Here is a 27130-nt window from a genome sequence, read left to right as displayed (position 1 = left end):
AGCTAAACCCAGAGTGTATTTTGATCCAACCATAATCATAAAAAAGAGAGAGAAAAACCTGTGCAGATATGAATAGTGGCTAAAAAAAAGAAAGAAAAAGAAACTTGGGTAAATTTGTGCATGAAAAGGGAGCAAGAGAAGAGAGAATAAGGATGATGTCAGCCAATGGTTAAGAAAGTGGATAGTATTAATCTCACTAATGGCCAATTCAGGAGGTTAAGTACAAGACTGCAAAGCAAGGCCCATGAGAAGCAAGAGGGAGCAAGCAGCATAATCAAGGGAACACCAAAGATGCAGAAACGCAAAAGATTAAAAGGAGGAATTTCCTGCATTTCAATCGTAGTAAAGATGGAGAATAGTCAATGGCTTTCAGGAAGTGCAGGATGAAGAATGACAGTGGGAAATGTAAACCAGCAATGGGGGCAGTGAATTGACCTTGAATTATTTGGAAGTTGACAATATGCTGGAAGAGGGCATAAGTGACTGGCTGCAAAATTTTGTTACAGGTTGCAGTTGTCTCATCTATACTGGGGATAATTTTTGCATATATAAATTTCATATGGGTGTGTATATAGTCTGTTCAATAAAAAACAGAAAGGGTTTAAGATAGATGGAACAGAAGATGTTTCAAATATCTAATTATGCCTTCTCTTCCTAACGCACAGAAAAACTGCTAGTTATAGTTACATTCTTTTTTTTTTTCTTAATTCTTGATACGGTTGAAAATGCCAGTTATTGGTTTGTCTTCACAACACTGAACATAAAAGTTTATTTATTTTATTTATTCAATTTATATGCCACCCCACTAGCCATAGGCTCTCTGGGTAGCAGTTATATATATATCTGGTATTATTTATTGTCTAGTGCATTATTCCTTATACACTGTTATTGTAAGTTCTCTAGATATATTTTTAACACATGAAGTGAGTGGCTTAATCATTGTGAGCACTCATACCCAATGCAGTACAAATGCCACCTTATTTGCTTTCAAAGATTTGTATTCTTTTTCAAACAAATCCAAGCTAGCCACTTCCTTACATTGCTGAAACACCCCCATCTTTAAATACCATGGTAACCTAGTTCTCTTTCCACCCAGCTGTAATTTCTAGTTCATACTGTCAGAATGCACAGCTTTTCTGTCATGCTGTTTTTCCTCATTCAGATCCCGAAGTTGCCCAGAATATAACCATGATTTAGCAGCAAACCTACATAGCTCTCTGATGACAGTTCAACAAAAGCTCTTTCCTGTTTGCTTATGCAAAATGGGATGATATACAAATAGTCTTGTACCATTAGTAATGTACTTATTTGTTAGATAAAATCCAGCAATGTCTCTCTGCCAACAGAAGGGATACAGCTGCAGAACTGATTCCCCCTCCCCTGTGGTTCCCTGTGTGCCCCCAAAATCTGCTCAGGAGGTTTGAGAGACCCTCCCAATAAGATCTTTAGAGTCTGCATGGTGGTGCAGAAGGGGGAAGGCCTGAGTGGAAGTCCAGTGTTGGCTGGAACCTGTTTAGTGCTATTTGAACTGGCTACCAGACCTATCAGCTTAAGTGTAAGTAGCTTGCTTCCAAGAACGCCTAATTGCCACCATAAGTTATTACTGTCCTCTTGGAAGAGGCAAATTCTGCACAGTGCCACATCATCTTTATTCTGATGAAGGCTGTTGCATTCCGGCTTTCATTTAGGCAAGGAGCTGGATCTTAAATATACAGTGGGAACTGGCTGTTTAAATTGCTTCCCTCCCACCCACCCCCATTCCTTACTCATGATCTGTTCCTTCCAAGCTGTGACAAAAACGTTTAGGATAAAAGTGAATTGCAGTGATAGAGAACATTAGCACATTTCAAAAAATAGCATTCTGGCCCAGTACGTCAGCTTTCTATTCATAGCATTTCAGCTTATGCAATAAAATGCACATTTAGAACTTATAGGAGAGTTTTGTGCAGTGAATGCTAACTGTTTGTGGTACAGAAGGAGGTCAAGAGAAACTAAAGAGGAGAAAAGTTGTGGAAAATTATTAAAATTCCAGTAACTTGCTGCATGGAACAGAGCTATGTAATGTGATCATGTTACTTTTCTAATACTAAATTTATTGCTTGCTAAGATGGAATTAAAGAGTTCCTGTTTGGTCTATGCAGCTGAGGTGCACTAGCCTCACATTCTTCCTTACCAAGTCAGAAATGTATTTTATATGCCTACTAAACATAAGTAGTAGCATCTTCCTCCAGTGTTGGCAAAATAAAACAAGTTGGTAACTTTGAAATGATGGAATAGAATCTGTCTATAATTTCATTATTGCTTTTCTACATTAAAGGTATTGCTATAAAGGAATCGGCCAAAGTTGTCGATCAAGCACAACGAAGGGTTATGAAAGGTGTGGATGACCTAGACTTCTTTATCGGGGATGAAGCAATAGAAAAACCAACATATGCAACAAAGGTATATAACTAATACTCTTTTAAAAGATACCATCTCCTGTATATTTGTTGTTCGCTCATTGCAGAGTTTGTCTTGAAATTAAGCTCTGTGAAATTATGCTTTAGATGACAAATCCCTTATATAAGGGGATTGATGACCTAAACAGTGACTGTTTTCATGTTTATTTTTATTTATTACATTTCTGCCTTTCTACTTTAGCAAATAACTCAGAGCAATATTTTAACATATCAAGTTAGCTGTGAGAGAGAGTAGGTTGACATACAGAATTGATCAGGGATTTGAACCACATTTTTTTCAATCAAAGCCAACATTCTACTAACTGTGTCACTCTAGATTTGTATAGAGTAGCTTGTTCAATTAATGAATTTACATCCCTCCTTGGCACACAAATTTTTAAGGTGACTAACAATATGTTGTAAAACAATCTAAAATAACATAAAATAAATACAACCATTTTAAACAAGGAAAAAGCAGTCAAATATTAAGATCATAGAAGGCCAGGTTAGTGCCAACACTAAGAAGATAAACCACAGTGTTCCAGAATAAAAGGCCTAGACCAATAAAAGCAATTCTGTGGCACTGAAAACTGAAAGGGTTGATACCAGGCAGAGAGCCCCAGGAAGTTGTTCCAGGTTGGGATGTTAGGAAAGAGAAGGCCTGAATCTTGGACACCAAGTGCCTCATATCAGTGAAGGAGGACATGATACTGAATAATAGTATACTGATTCATATAGAGATTAGATGGTTCTTGATAAATTCTGGTTTTAAGCAATGAGGTTTTTAAAAATTGCTTAATACAAGCTTGGAAATGAACTGAGCCCCAAAATACACAGGAAGCCAGTGAAGCTGTTCTTAAAACTGTCAAGCTATGTTCTGAATGACCTATGTTTACAAAAAACAGCTTTCTAGATGCCTTCCAGTTCACCCTAAGTAAACTGTTTTGCCATTTGGATGTTACTAGAAGATTGATGACTGTGATCAGGTTATCTCTGTCCAGGACAGTTGTAGTTTGTACAATGTCCTAAGCATTTCATGTTCAATGCTACCAGAACTTCCAAAGTACAGCTGCCATCATCAAAGCAATAGCACATCATCACCATATATACCTGACATGCCAGGTAGTAACGTATCACCCAGTCATACCCTGACTTGGTAATTCATAAAAATGGGATTGAAAGCTGATAGTAGGTCGAGAAGAAGTAACAGGATCACCTTTTTCTTACATAGGATGATCCAAGTATTTTGGTGCTACCCAAGGCCAGAAGCTAGTTTGAAATCAAATAGGATAATATGTGTTATTCAAGAAAATCTGGAATTGTTTGATCATCCCACACCCCACCCCCCCTTGCCCAGAGTAAGATAATTTTAACTGCAAAAATTGGAACAATACTCTGATCCCAAGGAAGGTTTCTTAAGAAGTGATTGCATGACTATGAACTTCAAGGCATCTGGCACACTCCTTTCCTCAAAGAGCTTGCTGGATCAGCCAGTTATTCCAATTCTGCCAGATATATTCAGCTAGTGGAAGCAAAACAGGCAGCAAAAAGGTAGTGGATGGAATAACTTACAGCATCTTATTTTCATTATCATCTGCATCAACTTAAACTTATTCATATAAAAATAACCAAATGGGTCATTGGGCATCTTCTGTGACTGAACTGCTGAAGTTGTACGTATTCAAGCCAAGGCAGATTTAAGTAATTTTTGTCCTCAAATTACTTTTGAACAAGCTATAGTGGTCCTCCAGTGTTCCTTCCAATCACCTGGGGTAGTGGAGTCTATTTTAAATAATACGCTTGCTTGCTGAGAAACACTCTGCTGGATTGCTTTCTGCAAGAACCATGTTGGTATAAAGTATTCCTTTGCCACTATTGATAGCACAGTGTAGATCATCTGCAGACAAGCTTATGTTCGGTCATGTTCATTCTGAATTTCTTCCGCTTATGCTTCGCCTGTTTTTCAAGACACTTGATCACCTTCTAGCTTTTGAGTATCAAGGATGTGAATGGGCTGTATTTGTCAGGATAGGACACTTCTTTGTCGTCGTCCTCCTCCTCCCCTGTAATTATTGTTTTTGTTATTAATAATAATAATTTCATTTCTGTACTGCCCGTAGCTGAAGCTCTCTCGGTGTAATTAAAGGTACAGCCTTGTTCATTTCTTTGTAATTTAAGAGACATTACTAAAATTACCATTTGTGGTATGCCAGTGATGGGTGCTTTCCCATTTCACAGTCATTTTGGAAAAGGAACAAAGTATCTTAATGCAAGAGACAGTCTTTCTATATTGCAGTGTGAGTATTTAATAGCCAGTGTCAGTGAGGGGAATATGTTCTAAACTTTTTAAAAATAAAAGTGGAAATCTTACCTGCATTCATATAAAGAATTTAGAGCAAGCCTTCTATTTTTGTAAGAATTCCTGTTTGAAAAATTCAGTGTGGATTTTATAATCTAGCCAATATTACTCACTGTGAAATTTGCAACTCTGTATCTACAGGTCAGATGATGTACAGCATAACTTGTAATAAAGGGCAAGAATGGTAGAATTTGGTCATTTTGTCTTTTGAGCTTGTCAGAGGCATCTGTCTGGCTGATGCTGGAGTGTGAGCAATGGAAGATTAAACTAGATTAGACTCTTAATCTGATCCAGCAGATGATTTTATGTTAAGTGTAGAACATTGTTATTGATTTGTTCCATGGAGTATAGAGTATCATTTTATCTAGAATGCTTTGAAATTGTCTAGAGAAGACCCACTCTCTAGACAAATGTATTCTCATTTCTAAGAAATTCGTTATCCTTCTATACACACAAATTGACACCTTAAAATTGTGTAAGCTTTGCCAATAACTTGTTACAGAATTCTCTTGAAGTTCATCCACAATAGTATTGATATAGCTTTAACATTGTCTCTGAACAGTGGCCAATCCGTCATGGTATAGTGGAAGATTGGGACTTAATGGAGAGGTTTATGGAACAAGTTATCTTTAAATATTTAAGGGCAGAACCTGAAGATCATTATTTTCTATTGGTAAGTACAAGCTCTCTTCCATCTTTAAAGTGTTGGAGACCTGGATATTCTGTCAATATAATAAAACTTTTAGCTTGCAAGCGGAAAGGCAGAAGCAGTAGCCTAAATATACTGTGTTGTTGTTGTTAAATTATATGGCTGTTTAGAGCTGGTACCATGATTGAGAAAGGTTGTACCAAAAAGCATTTGTTGTTAAAGTCACTTTCCTTTTTGAGTGTTAAAAGCCAACAGAGCCTCTGAATTTTGGTTTATTCTCTGCTTCTGTTACTCTCCTTTTCAACTTGCAAAGGCTATTCAAGTTGAATAATGGTGTCTTGGCAACTGCAATTAGGCAAGTTTTTCTCCAGTGATACAGCAGGGAGTGTATCTGCTGTTTACATGAAATTAGGACTATGAAAACAACTGCTGTTGCTTAGGCACAATTCTTCAGAATTGACATTTGCATTTTTGCACTTTTTCAACTTGGGTTGTCAGAACATGTTTTTGGGCCATTCAGAGCGTCTTTTGCTTTTGAACAAGGTGGGGCCCAGGGTATATGTTTGTGCGCACACATGCATGTACACATGTCTTATATTTCAGAATAGAACTAGATTCATTATTTAATTCAGAATATCTTGATAAATTCATCCATATGTAAGTCTTAGACTTGGTTTACATGTAAGGGCAAGTCATGGGTTGAGCAACTTAAAAGTGCAGCGTAACTCTAGATTGTTTAAAGGTTTAACTGCCCGTATTCTGGTGTTACTGCGACAGACTGCCAACATTCACAATCACAACATACAATCAGGTCAGTTGTAAGTTGCAGAATGAAAATGGAAGTAAGGAGTGTGTTGAAGACAGTACACTCACCCACTCCCAGTTGCACTGGGCAGATTAGAAATTAACACAAAATTTGCCATTATCTGTGAGCAGGATCACACTCAGTGAACACTGGGCAGAACCTGGGAATGCGTGGGGAGCGCAAGGGGGATGAACATACAAATTCACTATTTTTAATAACAGATGTATTATGAATACATTTTAAGTATAAGCCTGAGCCAAGGAGATGCTAAATCTGTAGCATTTCAGATGGCAAGTTAAGCTTTATAGGATAGACTTCTCCCCCAGAAAAAGAGATCACTACATAAAAGAAAAATTAGATGTTGCAGAAAGTCTGTGTCTGCATGTCGTTCGATTGGTGAGCCTCACTTGTAGTCTGAGGTGGTACAGTGCATACACAGTGCAGGTTAGTCACTTCATCTGCCACCTTCAGAATTAGGCATCAGTAACTGGTGCTTTGGCATGCAAGGGTTAATTCATGCAACTAATCTCTTGTGTAGGATAACTAGACCAGAGTTGCGGGTAGTGATATGTTGACACATTAGTGTGATTTTTTCAGGCTATTACTAATGTCTTCCTTAAGCAGTCAGAGGATTTGTGTGTGGGTTGACAGTGTAATGCCAAAACAAGAAAGTTTGAATGCAAAAACATTCTTACATATACCCAAATTTTAAAAAGAATCGAATGTTAGACCTACTTAGAGTAGGCCCATTAAATTAATGGGACTTACATGATACTAACATTGGATACTAGCCCTAGTATGTAGTATGCAATGCAGATATTTGAACTGTTATTCCATCTCAGAGACAGAGTTTTGCTTCTCTCTCTTTGGATCCAACCAAAATTTCTTTCATCATAAAAGAATGAAAAACAAACAAGGCTTCTGAAAGCCTGAATTCTCAACATTCATGAGCAGATGTGTAGGAGTCTTAAAAATGGCCCTATACATATTGAATATAGGTACAACATACTATGTTAAAATGTTCAACTTCAGAGATTGGAAGCAACAGAAAGACCCTTTTGTGATGAGAGACCACGAATTAAAGGCTGTGAAGCACAAGAGGTTCTTGGATAGTGGTTACACCATCTGTGATATAGCAAAACTTGTAGTTCTTTCCAAAATAACTTTCTATATTTAATATCTAAATGTTAAGGATACAGTAGTGTCAAGTGTAACATTCTGGAAAGTTCTAGCAACACTTCCAGCTGAGCTAAATATTTAGTTGAAAAAATGGAATATTTGTGTGGTATATTTTGTAAAAGGTAGAGCTAACCAAGTGGGGTTTTTTTACAGACTGAACCTCCTCTAAATACTCCAGAAAACAGGGAATATACTGCTGAAATCATGTTTGAGTCCTTCAACGTTCCTGGGCTTTACATTGCTGTTCAGGTGAGAGGTCACCGTAGTTTATAGTTGGGGTAAATATTTTAAGTTATGTTCCTTAACAGAACATGCAAACAGTAAGCTGTTTTGCAGAAGTTGGGATTGGTACTATGATTAAAGTTTTTCAAATGTTATTTGATCCAAACTGATCACAAGCAATTATAAGTTTAAGTCTGGTAAGTCTAAGGGAGCCCAATTAGTTCTCTATTTGCAGTGGCAAAAATTCCTTCCAGTCAGAGAGAAGAACTACTTTAAAACCAGAAAACCCCACAAAACTATTTGGAGTAGAAATGTGGTGAGATTCAGCTTTCCTGCAGCCAATGCCATGCTCTACATCAACTTTCAGGCATCCTGCTTTGTATCAAATTATTTTGCCACAGGTTGTGCCATACTGACATCAGATCTAATTAAGAACACAATTGTTGTCTTGCAAAGAAATACATAAACACATGGCAGTAAAGCATAATGAGTCCATGAGAAGCTGTCTCAAAATTATATGCTCACTTGCTAGAATTTACAGATTTGAACAGAACATGTTAAAATGTAAACATTGCACAGGTGTTTCCCTGTTTTTTCTTGGCTTCATGGGTGAAGAAACAACACTTGTGTGGATTTCATGAACTTGCACTCAGATACTCTTAATAATTAAGGCTAAAGTTAGGAAGATCTACTGTAGCTTCTTTCCCTTGCTGTAAGGATACATATTTTAACCAAAAATGTATCCTCGTAGCGAGTGAATACAATATCTAGTATCAGTTCAAAACAGCAAACTAGAGAGAGAGATAAAGGAAGCTTATTGAGAAAAACATTTGTAGCAACGAAAATGCATTGTCAAGGACTTAAAAGCAGTTTTTCTGAGATCTTGTTTTGCAAAACAGTGTACTATATAGTTCTATCTTGTTGGCATTTAATGGCAGAACGGTACTTTAAAATACCATCCACAATATCTGCCTTAAGAGTTTATTAAAACTAAATATAAAATTATCTTCCCATCAAAGTGTGAAATGGTGATAAAATTGGCACATATCTTGCTGTGCAAATTTACATATTAAGTTTATTGTTAAAGCTAATTTCTTATGCATACTGTCTGTAAACTGAGCAATCTTTTAATATTCTTAGATAGGTAGATCTTGTGAGGCCTGGCAAAATAACCTTTATGGTTTAATTCTGTTAGCATGTTTAGTTCTTCCTCGTTATCTTCTGTGGTGTGCATGCTTCCTTATTGTATTCCAGACTTGTATTCACTCTCTTAGAATCCTTTCCCACAACATTTTCTGCAACAATTTGACATTTTTTTTCTGGCAGTATGTGGTTGATGACAGCTTCGTTTTTGCTTAAAGGCAGGTTTCTCACAGATGTTAGTGTTCCTCTACTTAATGTTCTTGGCTCCCTCTGTGGGAGGAAGCAAAGATAAAAGCTGTAAAAGACCCACAGTAATGGCACAAGCCATTACTGGAGGAATGGCAGCTCCCAGTGCACTCCTGGGAACAGGCAATGGTGTCTCTGTCACAAAGGTAATATAAAGAAGGGCCCTATGTTTTCAGCCAGGTTAGAACTAGTATAGGTTCAGTTTGTTAGTGCCATTTTCATTAACATATTGAAATTGTACTACGCTTTGAGTTAAAATATTCCAAGTTTTATTCTTTTATATAGTGAGTCCTGTTTTAAGCTTTGAAAAATGAATTATGTTATCTTGCAGTTTTAGGTTCTAATTCTTTCATTCCCATTCACTCCATTCACTTTCTTCTACTGCAGAAAGCAATGCAATTGTGTTACATGATTTTGTTTCGTATGTCAGTGTCCTTTCATTAATAGATTTCTAGACTGGTTTCAAAACGCTAACACTCAAATTGTTTCTTTGGTAAGGCTGTCCTTGCCTTAGCTGCATCTTGGACATCAAGACAAGTAGGAGAGCGAACACTGACTGGAACAGTCATAGACAGTGGAGATGGTGTCACTCATGTCATTCCTGTGGTAAGTAAACATGAATGTGGGCCCATTCAGTAGTTCCAGGCTAGTCATTATGGTGGCTGTTCAGCTTTTTCCCAGTGAACTAATGCACTAAAGATAATTGAAAGGATTGGAAATGGCACTTAGATTTATTTTTTTTATTTGTTGCTATTTTCCAAATGAACATTACTGGGATTTACTTTTGCTTTATGTCTAATGCAATTTAGGTTAGGTTGTTTTTTAAAAGTTTCTTTAATCAATGCTATTCTTATAGTAGACACAGCTCTCCTGACAAGGTAAATGCTGAAACTTAAATCTTGTGGGCCTTCATTCTTCAAGGAAGGCATGCTGAATGGTGTCTCTTAAGAAGTGCTCCTGCTGCCACATGACACAAATGAAGAGGGGAGAAAGGAATTTCCTGCCCATCATCCACAATGATCTCCCCTCTTTCTTTCTTTTTGTTCAAAGCTAAAAAAAGTAGAGTGCAGTGCCAAACTACAGAGCAGTCTGCTAGAGTACCGCATACTGACCTCCTGTTTTTCTGTGCTTTCTAACCTGTGCTGCTAACATTACTATGGTCTGCTGGAGAGAGACAGAACATTTTTACAAAGCACCTAGGCTGCAAAAAAGCACATATTTTTTATTTATTTATTTATTTATTTATTTATTTATTGGGGCGTTTTTGCTGCACATTTTTTGTTTTTTCTGCACATTCTTCATTGGGATGGAGCCTGCTCCCTCCCTTTCACCTTTTAAACTCTGTCCTGCCTTTCAAACTAATGGACCGTTAGTAGTTGTAAAGCAGCTGTTCTTTATGCTACATTTTGTTTTACAACTACTAGCCAGCATGTGGTCATTTTATTATTCTTTGTTGACACACTATTGCATTTTATTCACTGTTTTACTTGGGAAACTTTTTATGCATGTTTTCCTTTGTGTATCTCCTTTTTAAAAAAGGATTAGTAGCATTAGTAGTGACTGATGATTTTTATAGCATTTTTTCTAACAGAGTAGTGCAAACAACACTGTTCTTCAAACACTGTTTTCCTGCTAATGATATGAATGTTTATGTAACTGTTGATGTTACATTTCTTTAAAAGTTTTATTTAATTAAATGTATTGTTGTACAACACTCTGTAGTAGTTCTCTGGGGCAACATCTCATGTGCAGTACAAAGCATATTGCCTTCACTAACCTGCCAACATATGCTTACAGTGTGGTTCATGAAAAATGCCACTCACTGTTTATATTAATTTATAATAGCTGCTTTCCCCACCATTCTCCCTTACAGGTTATTTTGAACAAAAATGCATGTTTTTAATTCTCTTAAAAAATTTAGTACTTGGAAAATCTACAGAATTTGTCATTCCATGCCTAGTTCATACCATTTAAAAACAAGTTTTCATGGTGAAATGAATTATATGAACAGACCAATGTGAAACAATTTCTATTGGTAACTCTTAGGGTTACATTTTCTCGAATTGTCTTCAGTTCAGCTTCCATATTCACCTCGTTTTTTGTCCTTTCTAAACTAAATAGAACACTTTAGGAATCAGAAAAAGTGTTAAATATGTAGGTGGTTTTTTATATGTTGACATATGATTTATGGTATATTGAAAATCGACCCTTATCTGTTCAAAAAATATGGAGCCCAATATAGCTGAAAGTAAATGAATAGTCTATATGGCATCAAGATTGAGAGAAGTAAACAAGGGACTTGTATATAATATTCACTTTATAAAAGGATTTATATCCCACCTTCCATCATAAAATGATTCTAGGGTACTCACAATATGTAGTATACTATATTGAACACTTAACTAGTAAAAGTTTTGTGTTTATTTTATAATGATGCTATATTAGATATATTAATCAACATGTAATACAAAGGTATTTTATTATATATTTCTCTGGTCAGAATGTATCAGAGTGTAGGCTGTACTATATTAGCTGGAGATAAAAGTTAACCTTTGAGATGAAGTTAATTGCAAGTGTTTCTTTCACTTTCAGGCTGAAGGTTATGTGATTGGCAGCTGTATCAAGCATATTCCAATTGCAGGGAGAGATATAACTTACTTTATTCAGCAGTTGCTACGAGAGCGAGAAGTAGGAATACCTCCTGAACAATCATTGGAAACTGCTAAAGCAGTAAAGGTATTTTTAAATTGTAGCAAAATGATATTATAGTGATTTTTTTTTTTTTTGCCTTGAAGAGAAAATGTGTCTTGACTTATTCAAAGCCTGATGCTGCACATGTGAGTTCATTTCCACTCCTAGAATTAACTTTAACACTTACGTTTGGCTGAAGTGGGCCATGCAAGTGACCACATAGAGGAGGTCGCTAGAGCAACCAGGAACAACAGTCTGGAATACTCACACCTGAAACGCATTGACATTTAGCCCATTGTGCCCCAGCTTTTGCTGGTGGTTGAGCATTACTTAATTGTACACATTCAATAACATAAGAGCATTAAGGAGACCCAAATGAATTCCTTGGGTTTTGTGGAAAATTAAGGTTGTAGAATAACTGGAATGACAGCTAAAGCAGGATGGACAAGAAGGCTGAGGACACTCCGAATAATAGAGCCCATTTTAGGACATACTCCAGCAATACATCTTTCTTTACCATCACCACTGCATTGCACAGCAGGCTAGTAGGACTTTTACAGTGGTGAGGGGCCTGTTTTATCTAGACATATAAGATAGTAATGAAGACCGCTCAATAGCCCACAGTGACCAGTACACGCAATTTATTTTTTTAATATTTTCAAATAAAATTGCTCATATTCATTTTCACTTAGATGCTGTAATGCTGACCCAGTTCTGTCACTTCAATATCTCCTTTTCTAGTTGCTCAGTTTGTAGAGCCTAAGGATTTGAATGGGCATGTTGGAGAGGTGGGACTTAAGCATGTCTGGTCAATGTTTGTCCTTCCTGACAGCCAGAGGAGATCAGATGACTTGGTACCTCAAGCTGTTAATTCCTCTCTACAAAAGAGAGTGGTTTAATCTGGCCTAAAATGTTATGGTGAGGCTTTTTTTTGTTTGCTTGTTTCTTAAAAAGAAACCCTCTTTCAGTTCCACCATGTTGGAGAATTTGCAGTCTTCAGCATTCCATTCTTGAACAAGTTTCTCAACAGCACAATGGCACCTCAACTCCAGGTGTTTTCTGGATGATACAAACTATTTAGATAGATTTCAGTCTAGTTTCAGGCCTGGTTATGGCTTATGATTCTGCAACTTCCAGTAACTGGGTAATCAGAGTTAAACTGCTTATAAAGTCTGACTGGGGTGCAACTTGAAAACACAATTTCTATAGTATCTCTGGTCTTTCTTGGAGGAACAATTCCAAAAGGTAAGTGCTGGGGACCATTGCTCACTTTGTTGATGGTAAACATTAGCTATGCTGGTTAATGATGATAGGAATTGTAGACCTATATAAGACCTCTAGGAAAATAAGAGGGAAAGAAAAATGTTTGGGGTTTTTGGAATGTGGCTTGATTAACTGACTGCTATTTTTATATGTTCTTACATTATTTTAGATTGTTTCATATTTTTATTTTTTTTCAAAACCTTGGACATATTTTATGGAAAGAAGGGGAATAAATGTAGTAAAGGAATACATTAAATCAATAATACTGGAAACTAAAATGTTAACCTGGTGTTAACAAATTTCCAGGAGTCTTCTAATTTCAGTTCTCCTGAGGGTGGTGGTGAGGCGTGAAATGCTGTCGGATTAAAAAGGCTCTTACTTGGCTCAGCATAATAAAATATTATAATTACTTTTCTTGAGGTTCTTTGTGCATTTTCCTCCTTGAGCATATCTATTATTACTGATGGATTTAAAATTCTGATGCCTGGGATTCTATGATATGCTACTATGGCAACAGTTCATTTGCGCATGCGTTTGCATGCATGTGTTAATGACCTCTCAACTAAAAAAAATCCCAAAACATTTTTGCCTGGTGATGTACAAAAAAAGTATCTGTCCCAGCATCAGGTACTAATTAACTAAATATTGAGAGTTAGCACAAGCCCTGCAATTCTTTGATGCTTTCATTTGAACCTATGCCTTTATTCTTGAATAACCTTTTATTCCTGTTGCATTTAAACTGAGATCAAATATAAAACCTTAAGTTCTGATTATTTGCTTTTGTATCTTTTTTGTATTTAATTTTCAGGAACGTTTTAGTTATGTCTGCCCTGATTTAGTAAAAGAATTTAACAAATATGATGCTGATGGTACCAAGTGGATTAAACAATATACTGGAATCAATGCAATCTCAAAGAAAGAATTTACCATTGATGTTGGCTATGAGAGATTCCTAGGGCCAGAGATCTTCTTTCATCCTGAGGTAAATGGTGCAGATCTTCCTGACTAAAAGCATTATTCTGTGCACGCTTTCTGATAAGTAAATACCACTTTGTTGAAAGGTGCTTATTCCCTGGTACATGTGAGTTAGGACTGAACCTGTGGTTTAATAATAAAAGCTAGATGATAGTCTTATGATTTTTAATTTAAAGTTAATACCTTTAAAGTTAGAATCAAATGACAGCATACTTTAAAAATAAATAATTAACGCTGTAGAATTTTGCTTGACGCTGTCTGAAATGTGTTAGATTAACTGTACAACTGAACCCAGTTTCACTTTGCAAGCTGTGGTTTACTCGTATTAAGGCATTTCCCCCCTTCTTCGTCTGTAGTTCTCAGAGTAGAAGAGAGGGAAATTGGCTGTTGCCGTTTAAATCCACACACCATGCTCTGCAGAAGAGTTTCTCTCTTCCCACTTGAAATTAGATACCACCAGTTAGGGTGTTTGTTTTTTGTTTTTTTGGTGGTGAGTTTTCTATGGAAGGAATGGGAATGAATATTTCTTCCAGCTGATAGCCCTTTTTGTACTGAACTGAACTGCTTTATTCAACGATTAGCATTTGATGTGTGGGTGGCCTTTGAACTGTTCAGTACAAGACAGCAGCAGGCAAAATGAAAAGAGTGAAGCAATTAGATGACTTAGATTCTTCTTAATGCCAGTTTTCAGTGGGCTGTATCCAACATTACATGAGCCGACATCGCAGACCTTTTCCATCCTCTCCCACCCTCCATGTGCCCCAAAATCTGTTTCAGAGAATTCTTCAGTGCTTCAGAGCCACTTGAGTGGTGGGGGCAGTGTCCCAGGGGAATAGGAATGCACTGCCCGGGTAGGTGCTGTTCTGTCAGTAGATGGGCACAATTAGACTTCCCCCACTATCTGCATCTGCACCTACATACAGCTATGCTTGACTGTTCCACCAATAATAATGATAATGATAATAATCATCCCTTTAGTGTAGATGGAACTTTATGGATATTAATAAACAAGAAAGAACAGGTCACTGCCACCAAGAACTTAAAATCTAAAATAGCCAATGGGGAAGATTACAAAGGGTGACTTGAGAGAGTCGAGGTTAAGAAGATATTTCAGAATAAATTCTGGTCAATTGAGGGGGTTTTTAAAAGTAGCATTTTCCTTAATTAAATTAGCATTTTTTCATGGTTACTTTTTTTCTCCTGTCCCACCTAGCATGCTTAATACTTCGTCTTCCTTCCTTGAGAACTCTGGAATAATCTACCCCTTGCATCCAATAAGTCAAACGGAATTCTAATGCTTCTGTATTACACGTGGAGAATCACTCCCATTTTTGTAAACAGGCAGTCCCCAAGTTAGAAATGTCCAAGTAAAGAACAACCCATACTTATGGAAAAAACTATCATAAAGCTTGTTAATTTAAAATCATCACTGCAGAAAATTGGCATCATCATAGAGAGAGAGGGAGTGAAAGGGAAGAGAGGGAGGCCTCCAAAGCATGCCTTCTTGTCCCATCCGTGCAGAGAGGGAAATATCTCTGGCATTTTCTTGCTGCAAAGAGGAGGCACTGGTGAGTTGGGGGCTGGGGGATAGAGATATGTGCAGGTTTTCACTTTCATGGGGTTCTGTGCCATTAACCCTCATGAATGTGGATGGCCAACTATACATGATTCAACTTACTTACATATTCAACTTAAATACTGAAATTCCATTTTCTCTGGAATGGAGCTTGTTCATAGCCTGGGAACTGCCTGTATTTTAATTCTGCGTTTCATTACCCTCTTAATACTTGCTTTTATTTTTAGTTTGCTAATCCAGACTTCACACAACCTATCTCAGAAGTAGTAGATGAAGTTATTCAGAACTGTCCCATTGATGTTAGACGTCCACTATATAAGGTATGTAAAGTTGGTGCGTGTGTGGCGTGTGGGGAAAAATTATTCTCTACTGCTGTATTAAGCAGGACGTACTTGTCTTTCTTTCCTGTGGATAATGGGTAGTGTAAGGAACATAGAGAATGTACGTACAGCCTTCCACAATAATGGTGTCCCCCAAATGTTGTGGGTTAATTTCCCACCCTCCTTGAGGGTGGGAAATTGGTCATGCTGGCTAGGTCTGAGGGAAGACATATTCCAGGACATTTGATTAGTACCCTCTTTGGCAAACATTCACAAAGCAGCCATAGGTTGGGGACAGGGTAACTTTGGATGATAAACTGCGTACAAAGTCCTGTTGTTTTATAAACAGGGTGCTGGGTGACTTTCCCCTCTTTTCCTGGTGATTTTTCCTATTTTTCCCCTTCTTGATGAAATCAGTTAGTAATTTCCCATCCATGTCAACCTCAGGCTGGTATTGTATGCAGCATGATTTGGGTCTTTGTCAGAAGAGGGGACTTTGGATTTGGCAGCCTCATCCATGGACCTTTTCCAGAAATGTACTGGAGCCTTGAAAGTGGTTCTGCCACCCCACTACAGAGCTCTTTTCTCTGCTACACCACTTCTGCTGCATCCTAACTGCTCACACTTGTTTCAAGAATGGGCTAGAACTGACCTGCTTTTTCTTGCACAGAATTTTCTCTAAATTAGTATTTTTCTGTTATAACAAACTTAATAATTTTGTGAATTGGTTGAATCACACCTTGAAGATCAAAGTGTTTATAACTATTAATAATTTGGCTTTCTCCTTATAGTGGTCAACATGACATCTGCTGCAAGGGCATAAAATTCTTAGGAAAACTGTAGCACCCCTATTTATGAAATAAACTCATCTGATTAGGGCATGCACAGCTGAGGTGTTGTTCCTTTCTATGGCTAGTTGTACAACTGCCTGCACTACTGTTTCAGAAACTGCTGTCTAGCTGTCAGTGCTGCTTAAGTAATGTAACTTTTTGTGTGCCATTTCATGTCAGAATATTGTCCTCTCTGGAGGCTCTACAATGTTCAGGGACTTTGGTCGTCGTTTGCAACGAGACTTGAAAAGGACTGTCGATGCCAGACTCAAACTCAGTGAAGAGCTGAGCGGTGGCAGACTGAAGGTTTGTTTTCCTAAGATAATACATTGTACTGCTTTGCATCAGTACAACTGGTTTGTGTGCATTGATTTGTTTCTCTTTGGAATGGAAACCTTTAATGAAGCCCACTACATTATGCCTCTTTCTTTTTGAACTCTATTCCTCTTCTCCTTGCATTTCTAATTGAAATAAGTGCTTCTTTTATCTGTGCTCTTGAAATTAGTGGTGGTGGTGGAGAAGCAGGCTTTGCCCACCACTGTGGAGGCATGATGCAGCTGAGTGCTGTAAAAATAACATACTTCCTTCCATGAGAGTAGGCTTTTGCTCAAATGTGTGTATAATTTTACTTTGAAAATAATATTATCAGACTGATTACAGACCAGTTTCCAGATCTGTCACAATAAAAGGATAACAAAGCAATTTGTGTTTGACACATGTTTGTTATAGTAATCAATGGAAAATAATGTAGAAATGACTCTTACAGCATTTTTACTGTGATATTTTGCTGTTTCAGTCACAATTTTTTATATTGCAACTCTCCTTTTTGTTGTTTGGAATGAGAGACCTAGACTCTTAATGTTTGGATATTTGTATACAGATAGTGACATGCTAAAAGATGCTTATGAGTTACCTTAGAGCAATTTTGAGTATTGAGCATGATTAATAACTTTGCACTGCTTTTGTTTTCCATTGCAGCCTAAGCCTATTGATGTACAAGTTATTACACACCATATGCAAAGATATGCTGTCTGGTTTGGAGGATCAATGTTGGCTTCCACAGTAAGTTGACATGAGGGGAGAGAAATCTGAAGACACTTTTCCCACTTAAGTTCACTGCTGTTACTTTTCTCCTTTTCTAATGTAAAGTGTCTGATTAGAAGTAAGTTCCTTTGCTTTCAGTGACATTTCCAGAACAGATAGAATTCAGTCAGTACTGAAAGCGATTTTATTTTTCTCTGCATTTGTCCTAGATCCATCACAGGCTTTTCAAAGTCTACTATAATCCCTTTACTATATTTTGGCAGCTCCATTAAATATTTCAAATATTTACCCATTTATGAGTGACCATAATTAATAACAGAGGCACAAGTATGAGTTTGATGTTTTTGAAATCAGATACTTCTCTGCTTTTCCAAAGTGTACAGATTTATCTAAAAATTATAATAAGCATCTTGACATTCCTTTTTTACTTATTTTTCTTTCAGCCTGAGTTCTACCAAGTATGCCACACCAAAAAAGATTATGAAGAAATTGGTCCTAGCATCTGTCGTCACAACCCAGTTTTTGGAGTTATGTCTTAAATCTGACCTTTGAAATGTTGGTTCTAGGGAAGCAAGAAGATGGTTTCTCAATACTTGTTTGTCCAGATGGCTGGTATTAAGATAACAAAATATGACTTGAAAATAAGAAACAAATGACCAAACACAATTAAACAGGAATATTTTAATAAGTGTCTCATCATGCAGATATAGTGGGAAGCCAAAATGATTCAAAGTGTTTTTTCTTTTGATTGAATATTTGAATCTGTGCGTAAAACAAAACAAAAGAAGTGGGTTTTTGTTCTTTCTGTGCCCTGATATTTTGTATATTAATGGAATATCCAAGATTCGATGGAATTTGATGGTGTGTAGATAGTCAGCTCTATAATTCTTCAATTGTACTCTTACACGTGTGCAATGCAAGAGCTTGTTTATATTTCATACTTTTTTATACGTTGAGAAAAATATCAGTGAATGAAAGAAATGTAATGTTTGACATGAAAAATACCAGTGACCAATCTGAAGTAAATTCAGTAATGCCCACATGAAACTTAATCATGTGACTCTCTAGTAGCTTCAAATTATGACCAATCTTAAATTTGGGTTCCACACACAGTGCGACTGGGCAAGTGCTTTTGGAACTAAGGAGATAGTATCTTGGATTAACTGATGCCTGCTAGTGCTTTCTGATTACTCGGTGCATTTTCATTCTATTTCTTGCTTTGGAAAAAAAAAGTAAAGACAAGACTGTTGGACCAGTATTGCTGTTCTGTAGTGTCATTTCTAATTTCGACCAAATATTCCAATTATCAAAATGGGTGTATCCCACCATTCCAATAAAGGCACAGAATTCTTTTTAATATTTGTCTGAGGCCTTTCAATCTCATTGTTTGATCTTTTGTGAAGTTGTCCCTAAATACACAGTAGCAGTTCTTCATTCTGTACTTTTGCAGGGACAGGAGGGGTAGACTTACTGTGACTCGCATCTCTAAAAGAAATCAGATATGAAATTTGAATTAATACACTTTAAACCAAACAACTCTTAAAACTTTGATAGATGTTCAAAACCTGCTTTTTGACACCTTGAGAAATGCATCTGAAGTAATGTGCTACAAATGGCTATTGATTGTGGTGAATTTTCAGACTGGGTCCAGAAATTGGAAAACTGTCATCTGGATGTTAGGGTCTGTTGTGGCACTAGGAGATAAAATCTAACTATGAGAATGTCCTAAATCCATCTGGATTATCTTGTGCCGGTATCCATGTAAGATTCATGTAGCTGAGCTCTGCAACTGAAATAGCTTGGTTCTCATTCCCATTGTACTCATGGAAGCAATACTTGGCCAGGTAACTACCACTTCTGAATAATCCATAATAATTCTGGATAATCTAATGAAAGCATAGCCCAATCATGTACGTTGTTTGCTCAAAAGAAAGTCCCACAGTGTTCAATGGCTCATATTTTGGAAATTAGTGTGATCGAGATTGCAGCCTTCACGTTCAAGTAGGCCTGCTCACTTGCCTTGCTGAATACAGAGTGTGCCAAGTAGAAATCTATCTCTAAGAAACAATTCTGCAGGGCTTTGGTTATTTATTGATTTCATAACAGGACTGAGTTGAGATGCAAACCAATATTCTTTAATTGGTATATTATTCAAGATGTACTGCTTATCAATTAAAACAGGTGGGATTGCATGATTGTACAGGAAAGTTAAAATAGGATACTTGACCAAAACAAATGACTTAAATTGGTTTTTCTTGGCAATTTAAATCAATACACAATGCATGTATTTTATTGTGTGAAATTAAAGCTAAAGCTTAGTAACTCCCGAGAAATCTGCAGAGAGACTGGATTGCTACTATTTTTTTGAGGGGGTAAACAATGTGAATATAATTAACTTAAAGGAAGTTATTAATTTTAATGAACATTTAATGAAAAGTTTTAATAGCATATGATATAAGAAGCTCTAACAATTACTTTATTTTCATATTTAAAAAGGAAATTTTGTGGATTTAATTTATTTTAAAAAAGTGAATTATGTTGAAAACCCTACATGCTGCATCCCATTACTACAGAATTACATGTGGAATCAGCTTTGCAAGAAGATGGTGAAAAGCAATTATCAAATAATATAGTGTTGGATGCAGCTGTTAAAAGTGAAGGCCTTTCAAGTTTTCAACTAATCAGGACATCAGATTAATTTAAAAGCTGTTCCTGGCTTTCCCTGAGAAAGTTGTCAGCTAAGGAAAAACCTGTACAAAAATACTGTTTTTGGCTCCTGAGCATCAGGACCTGAAATGTCATTGTTGGCCTCCTCACCTTCAAGTGTCCGGCATCTTGATCCCTTTTTTCTTTTTCTATGTGAAGAGTTGTCAATCTCAATGCATTTTCTTGCATGTAGATCGTTAGCACTTGCAAGTTACTTGAAACAACTCGTGCCCATATGTGAACCTCTGGCAATGAACCATTGGAACAGGAGTCCTCAAACTTTTCAACAGGGGGCCAGTTGAAAGGTGCTGGCGGTGTGCGCGGACCGGCAAGCTGGTGCTGGCGGTGACTGCGGGCTGGTGAGGGGGAGGGGGCAGGGTGCATGTGCGCATGTGCAGTGGAGCAGGGATGGGGCGGTGGGCATGCCAAGTTGAGGCGGTGGTGGGCTTGCGCAGGCTGGATAAATGGGCATGGCAGGCTGGATCCAGACCATGGGCCATAGTTTGAGGACCCATGCATTGGAAAGACCTATAACATGAGGCTGTTAGAGATGGGCCCTTGAGTCTTCAGTTGATGCTATGTGTCTCATGATACAGGGTGGTACAGGCATTTCACATTGCTTTTCAGAAAATGTAAACACAGATACGATGTTTCCAAAATCCACATTGCAAAAGGATGTGCGTTCACTCTTATAAAGTTAAATTTGAATAGTGATAATTTCAGCATAATATACCAGAACAGCTGTTATTGGGTAAAATCTTGAAATTAGATCAAATAGTTCAGCATGGGATGTTTCAAGTAAATGGTGCCATTACTATCTGTGCTAGTTATCAGTCATTTTGTCTAGTTATTGGGCATAGCGATGAAAACCTTAAGTTCCACTCCCTAATTCTTTTAGCTGTATTATCCTTAACCCACCTGTGGTAATTCCAGGTCAACCTGGTTGTTCCAGTAATTCAGCACCAACATTGTTTTGACAGTGACCTGATTTGCAAAAAATGGAAAGCCACCATGAGTGAATTTCCATGTACTAATGAATGACAAAATTACAGAACAAATGGAAAGTGCATCCATACTCCCATAGTAATTACACCCATCTGCCTCAATAGCTCCATCTTGTTCAACAATCACTTTCAAAGTTTAGGGTCAAGGGAGGTGCTGAAGTGGGACAGGAAAAGAACAAATGTGAGTTCAAGATCTATCAGGATGAAACTGGTAAGTGGGAATTTATCTTTTGCCTTTCCTCCATCTGCAGTCACTTTTCACAGTATTTGTTTGCAAGCTTTGTTTTCCTTTCATTTTTGGGTGTGTCTAATGTCTGCAAATGGATTGGCAGATTTTTTTTCCTTTATAAAGTCTGAAAGCGGTGTCATCATGTTAACATCCTTGTAAATTACTCCACTTGCGCAATTCCATTTTTGGAGTTCACTGTCAAAGTGTGGAAGTGGTGTAGTAATTTACAAGGAAAATGATAATGTGACTGTATTACACTAGACTGAACAGAGCAGAAAGATGAATGTGCCCTTGTGAAACATCCAAAAAAACATCATCATGAGCCCATTGCATACTTCTCAGTCACCCAAAATAAAGGTAGTAAATGATTTACAGACATTCCCATCTGCTTTTCAGTATTGGTGTAGGAATGGACATCACTGATGAAGGCTAGAGGCAGTACTAGAGCAGCTGGGTGTTGGCTGCTCTGTATCCTGTGTTGAGAAGCAGCTGACAAACCGTGCTGCAGGGGGTGCAGATCATGACAAGGCACCCTTGAAACAAGCTGCCCTCAGCAACCCATCAAGCCATGGCTTGGTGTGGTTTGTGTATGATTGACAAATTGCACTGAATCAATTGTGACTGCATCAGATGTCATGGTATATCACACTCACAAGGCTCAGTGGTTGCTTGTTCCCTGCAAACCAGGTCCATTGGATTCATCTTTAATTTGATATAGCGACATAGTTAATATTTCTGCAGCAAAGGATGGATCTCTTCAGATTATAGCTTCACATACTCTGCATTATTTTCACATTCTCTTCATAAAGAGTGAGTTTTTAATGACCTCAAATGCCCTTCATTCTGAACTCTTTGTTTTCATATGGAGAGGTTTTAAGGTTTCAGCTACTGAGTAAGAGGATTAGAAAATGGGACCTAGAGATCTTGCACAATCAAAGTTGCCCCCAGATTCTTTGAACAAGAAACTACTCTGGCCTGGCTTCTGTGCAGTGTCCATTACATACATATGTACAGCAATATATTAGGCAGGTCTTGTTCTGAGATTGTGTAAGCTTTTCAGCCTCTACTGAAATGATTACTGCCAGCATGTTAGATACATATTAAAAAGTGTTTGTGGATTCACATGTGTACATGGTATATGATTTTTGGCATAGGTTACATAATCAAGCCTGGAATGATTGGCATAATCATGGGCATATTTTAAATTCTAATGTATTTTATCATGTTGTAAGCCGCCCCGAGGTTTCGGCAAGGGGCGGCATAGAAATGTTATAATAATAATAATAAATAATAACATGTACTAGCAACATATATCTCTAAGTGGCAACTTCAACAAACCCAAGTATTCACTGCTTAAAACCGGAAAGAACAAATGAGCAATTTTCATGGGCATGTTGAGTGAGGCTATTCAGATAGGATCCTTTGCAGGCAAGGTCAGTGTATGCTGTCCGTACAGGCAAAGGCATGTTCTCAACATGAAAGTAAAATCATTCTGAAATGATTAATTGTGAATTTTTGACTGCTCTGTCATAGTAGTATTAATATGAATGAGGAAAACATTTAATTCCACTGACTAAACCTGGACAGTTGAACTAATTTACCAAGTTGCAAGTGGTTGAGGTGAGCTAAGTTTTTCACATAAACTAATCAATTTCCACTTCTGGAGATTTGCTTGAAATGTAAAAAATTCAGACTGTCCATCTCCTATAATTCAGTAGTAATCTTAAGTGACATCTAGTATTCTAGTATCGGAAGAAAGGCATCCTTTTTCCTGTGCACTTTTTCGTAGTGCCTGATAACTAGTAATTCAGAAAAGTTCATTTCTTTAACCAAGGTTGCACTCTCCAATTTGTAGGTATAAAAGCACTTGTACTAATTTAAACTTCTGAGTGCTAATAGGCATTATAAGTGGCAAGTATTACTTGCTTTCTGGGTGGAAAGACAGGTAGACAAATAGCTAAAATGTTGTAAAACCAGTCCTATAGATTAACAGAGCAGTTGAATGTCAAACTGAAGAGAGACTCTTTTAATGTCTTGAATCACTTCCAGTGTCTCCAAGGGTACAGTATTCTAATTTTTGAAGGTTATTCTAAACTCCTCATTTATTAATTCAAAAATACTGTTTCAAGCCACTTTTCTTTTATTAGAACAAAAAAGAGTCTTTTGACATTGTAAAGGCTAACACATTTATTCTGGCATAAGCTTTTGCAAATTCTAACTTTATGTTACAATAAATGTTAATCTTTAAGATGCTACAACAAACCTCTGTTGTTTTTGATGCAATAGATTAATAAGGCTACTGAAAATGGTTCTATTGGACATCTAAAAAATAACCAGCAGGGATTCATTATTTTCTCTTTTCCCCAAGATAAGAATACTAACTTTTCACTGTCTGCCCATTGGTACGTTTAATCATTTCAGTGGTATCCAAAACTTGGAAAGTTATGAGCCTTTGTTTTTATCTGTGTGTATATTCTGCTGTGACTTTACATGATCGCTGGAACCTGGAGAATTTTGCTTATAATGCTTATCTACTACCAAAACAAAGAATATTTTATTAAAACATGCTTCCATATTGAAGTCTGGGACATGTGAAAAGTCTGGCAGTCTCTGAAATTGTCTGTGCTTGTAGGCGAGATTTGTTCATTGTGAATCTCCAGAATATCCATTCCCTTAAATCTGTTCAGCACTACTCTTATGTCAATAACACCAGCATCAGACAGCGTGGTTGAGTTTTTGGCTGACATTTAAGGGTTTCAGAATAGGAAACGAAGACTTCCATGGTCTAAAGGCGCTTAGAAAGAAAGAAGTTAAAGAGAAAACTTGGCTGGGTTGAAACATCTACAAACTGCTGATGCATGCAGATCCTAGTTTTTGTTTACAATATTCTACATTCTGTGACACCATCTAAATGTACGCATGGTATGATGGTTTGTTTGTTTGTTTGTTTGGTGAGGGGTTAGTAAGGCCTGGGCTCATGCTCACTTGGGTGGGGTGGGTGGCTGTGTCCCTCTTACATGGGAGCAAATGCAAGGGAGCAAAGAAATCCACTACGTGGGCACACAGCTGGGGGTCCTCTGCTCATTTCATTGCCCAGTAGTGCTGCAGCACCGTGCCCCATCATGGGAGCCAATACACTGTGCTGAGGGACTCTAGGGGCAGCACAGAGGACCCGTGGGAGAATTTTCTCTGGTCTGCATCTGCACCACAAAACGGGCTGTTCTATGGACTGGCTTGTGACCTGACAGTTCAGCTCTCACATGTTTCTGTTTTTCATTTCATTTCTGTAAAGCTACTTGCTTAAATTCTAAAATCTCCTGTAATGTTCTCTCTCTCTCTCTCTCTCTCTCTCTCTCTCTCTCTCTCTCTCTGGAAAATTTTAAGTACTTATCTGATGTATAAAAGCAGAACCTTGAAACACAAGAATATAATCTGAGTTTTGTGTGCAGCCCTGTTTTGGTTTGGTTTGGTTTTGGTTTGTTTTGAGGAAAGATTGATTATGATGCTTCTGTACATGACAGAGGTGTGTCTGTGCATGTGTGCAAAGTGGTTCAGAATCAATGCTTGTCCAGCCAAACAGAATCCTCTGTCCAGACAGGAAAACCATTGGGCATGGGCTTGTATCAAGTTGCCTGAGACTACAATCTAGCCAGCTTTATCATCTGATAAGTCTTGTGGGGATCTATATATAACAATAATCCATAGGCAGAGTGCCAATTTTCCATCCCTAGTCTATGTTCACTACTACAACCACAGCAGTTTCAACCACTTTGTGTTTTGTGGTGCTGCATTTACAGAATTTCCTTCTCAAGGGAAGTCTATAAAGTTTCATCAGCTTAAGTTTTATTTTAGAAAGTCCATGGAAATCTATTTTGTCTTTGTCAGCTCACTGCTTTTAACTTTTAGCTCTTAGCAATTTTGCCGTGCTCTCCTATGCATATCTACTAGAAATAAATCTTACAGAATTCAATGGGCTTCCTCCAAAGACATTAAGTTTAGGCTGCAGTTTGTACATACTGAACTGTTCCGTAAACACCATTCAACACAACAACACTAAATTCTAAGCATACATGTTTAGGAAAGCAATGTTAGTGAACATTTGTTTTTTGTTTGTTTATTAACATTAGTGATTTAGATTGCTACATTATCTTGCTATATAAGTTAATTATATGGCACATTTCCTGGATGTCCTTATAGTGAAAAGGTAGCTTATAACTCCTTAAATTAAATATTTATTTATTTATTTATTAAAACATTTCTATGCTGCCCCCATTGCAACAAAGCCTCGGGGCAGCTCACAACAAATAGGTGTGAATATCATAGCAGAAGCATGGAGACACCTGCTGATGAGCTTATTATAGGCATCATAGCCTCTGTATTGATGGCTGGCCTGTGGAAGTGGATTTTGTTTTGCTTTTCTGATCAACACCTGCAGAGAGACCATGCCGGAAGAAGCTATAAGGGCCTTCTTCCAGGGCCTGAAGGCTGAGGTTGCGGGGAAGGAAACAACTTATTTTAGATATTTAGGTACTCCTTCCCCTATCAAGCCAGAGTTCAGAATGAGGGGTGAAAGTAACATAAAATTGTCCATGCCCATCTGTCATTTAGGTCACTTCAGCAGGACCCAACACTGGCACAACAATAGGTTGGTGCTTCCTGGAACAACCTCAACTCCCTAGAGCAAAGTACTTGCTTCTGACCTCATAGGAGGGAAAGAGCTTCTGGTTTAGGTACCTGGAGCAGGTGTTGTACTAGGAAACAGGACCAAATCTGGAACAGAAATGTTCTCACTCGATGGCCAAGAGAGGAAATAGCGGAACACTGCTTGCCACGCCTGCTCTTGGGGTCCTATTGATTGGCTAAGCAGTTGCCGTTTGTTGTTGGTTGGTGGAGCAATGATTGGGATGAGGCCTGGGGAGAGTGAGCAAGAGAGGGAAAGAGTGAAGGCCTTAACAGAGCATTATAGGTGGCTTTGTATTTAACACGAACAATTTAGAGAATGCAAATGGCAGTCACCGGGGAGGGGGGCGATGAAGGGTGGTGGGGATGATGATCAGGATCGCAGTAAACAGATATGGACTGCTGAAGCTCTTCTCCCCTGCTGTGGTCCTGACCAAACATGCTCCTCCAAATCTACTGTTGGCATTGGCAGGAAGTTTCCAATGGACCAGTGGGGAATATCCCACCCGTCTAAGTGGCAGGTTCAAAGGAACCCTTTGATCTCAGTTCGTAGTCTGTGTTAGTCACCAGTGAGAAGTGACATTTCATTTGGAAAGATTACCACTCCCCCTCAACCAGTTCCAGCAGACTTCCCATCAGTCCTGCAGACATGTCAAGCATGATGGGAATTGTAGTCTAAAACTTCTGGAGGGCACCAAACATTGGGGAGAGGCTGGTGTAGTGTCTCATAGATGTAGTTGCCTTTTAGAGCAGTGTGTGCCATTTCACAAC

The 27130-nt window shown here is 37.7% G+C and overlaps 1 protein-coding gene across 1 annotated transcript in view; it reads left to right on the top strand.

Annotated features, from left to right (window-relative positions):
• Positions 1-19097, top strand: part of ACTR3 (actin related protein 3) — a 40168-nt gene extending 21071 nt beyond the window's left edge. The window contains exons 3-12 of the mRNA XM_044438130.1: positions 2318-2442; positions 5360-5470; positions 7584-7679; positions 9540-9647; positions 11634-11777; positions 13804-13977; positions 15774-15866; positions 16877-17002; positions 17675-17758; positions 18184-19097. Of these exons, the coding sequence (XP_044294065.1) occupies positions 2318-2442; positions 5360-5470; positions 7584-7679; positions 9540-9647; positions 11634-11777; positions 13804-13977; positions 15774-15866; positions 16877-17002; positions 17675-17758; positions 18184-18279 (1157 nt within the window). The 3' untranslated portion in view covers positions 18280-19097. The remainder of the gene's footprint in view (positions 1-2317; positions 2443-5359; positions 5471-7583; positions 7680-9539; positions 9648-11633; positions 11778-13803; positions 13978-15773; positions 15867-16876; positions 17003-17674; positions 17759-18183) is intronic.
• Positions 19098-27130: the final 8033 nt, after the last annotated feature.

Source organism: Varanus komodoensis, unplaced genomic scaffold (genome assembly GCF_004798865.1).
Source record: "Varanus komodoensis strain SLA01 unplaced genomic scaffold, ASM479886v1 scaffold32, whole genome shotgun sequence".
Lineage (NCBI taxonomy): Eukaryota > Metazoa > Chordata > Lepidosauria > Squamata > Varanidae > Varanus > Varanus komodoensis.
Note: the sequence above shows the minus strand (reverse complement) of the source record. Positions and strands in the feature narration are given on the sequence as shown.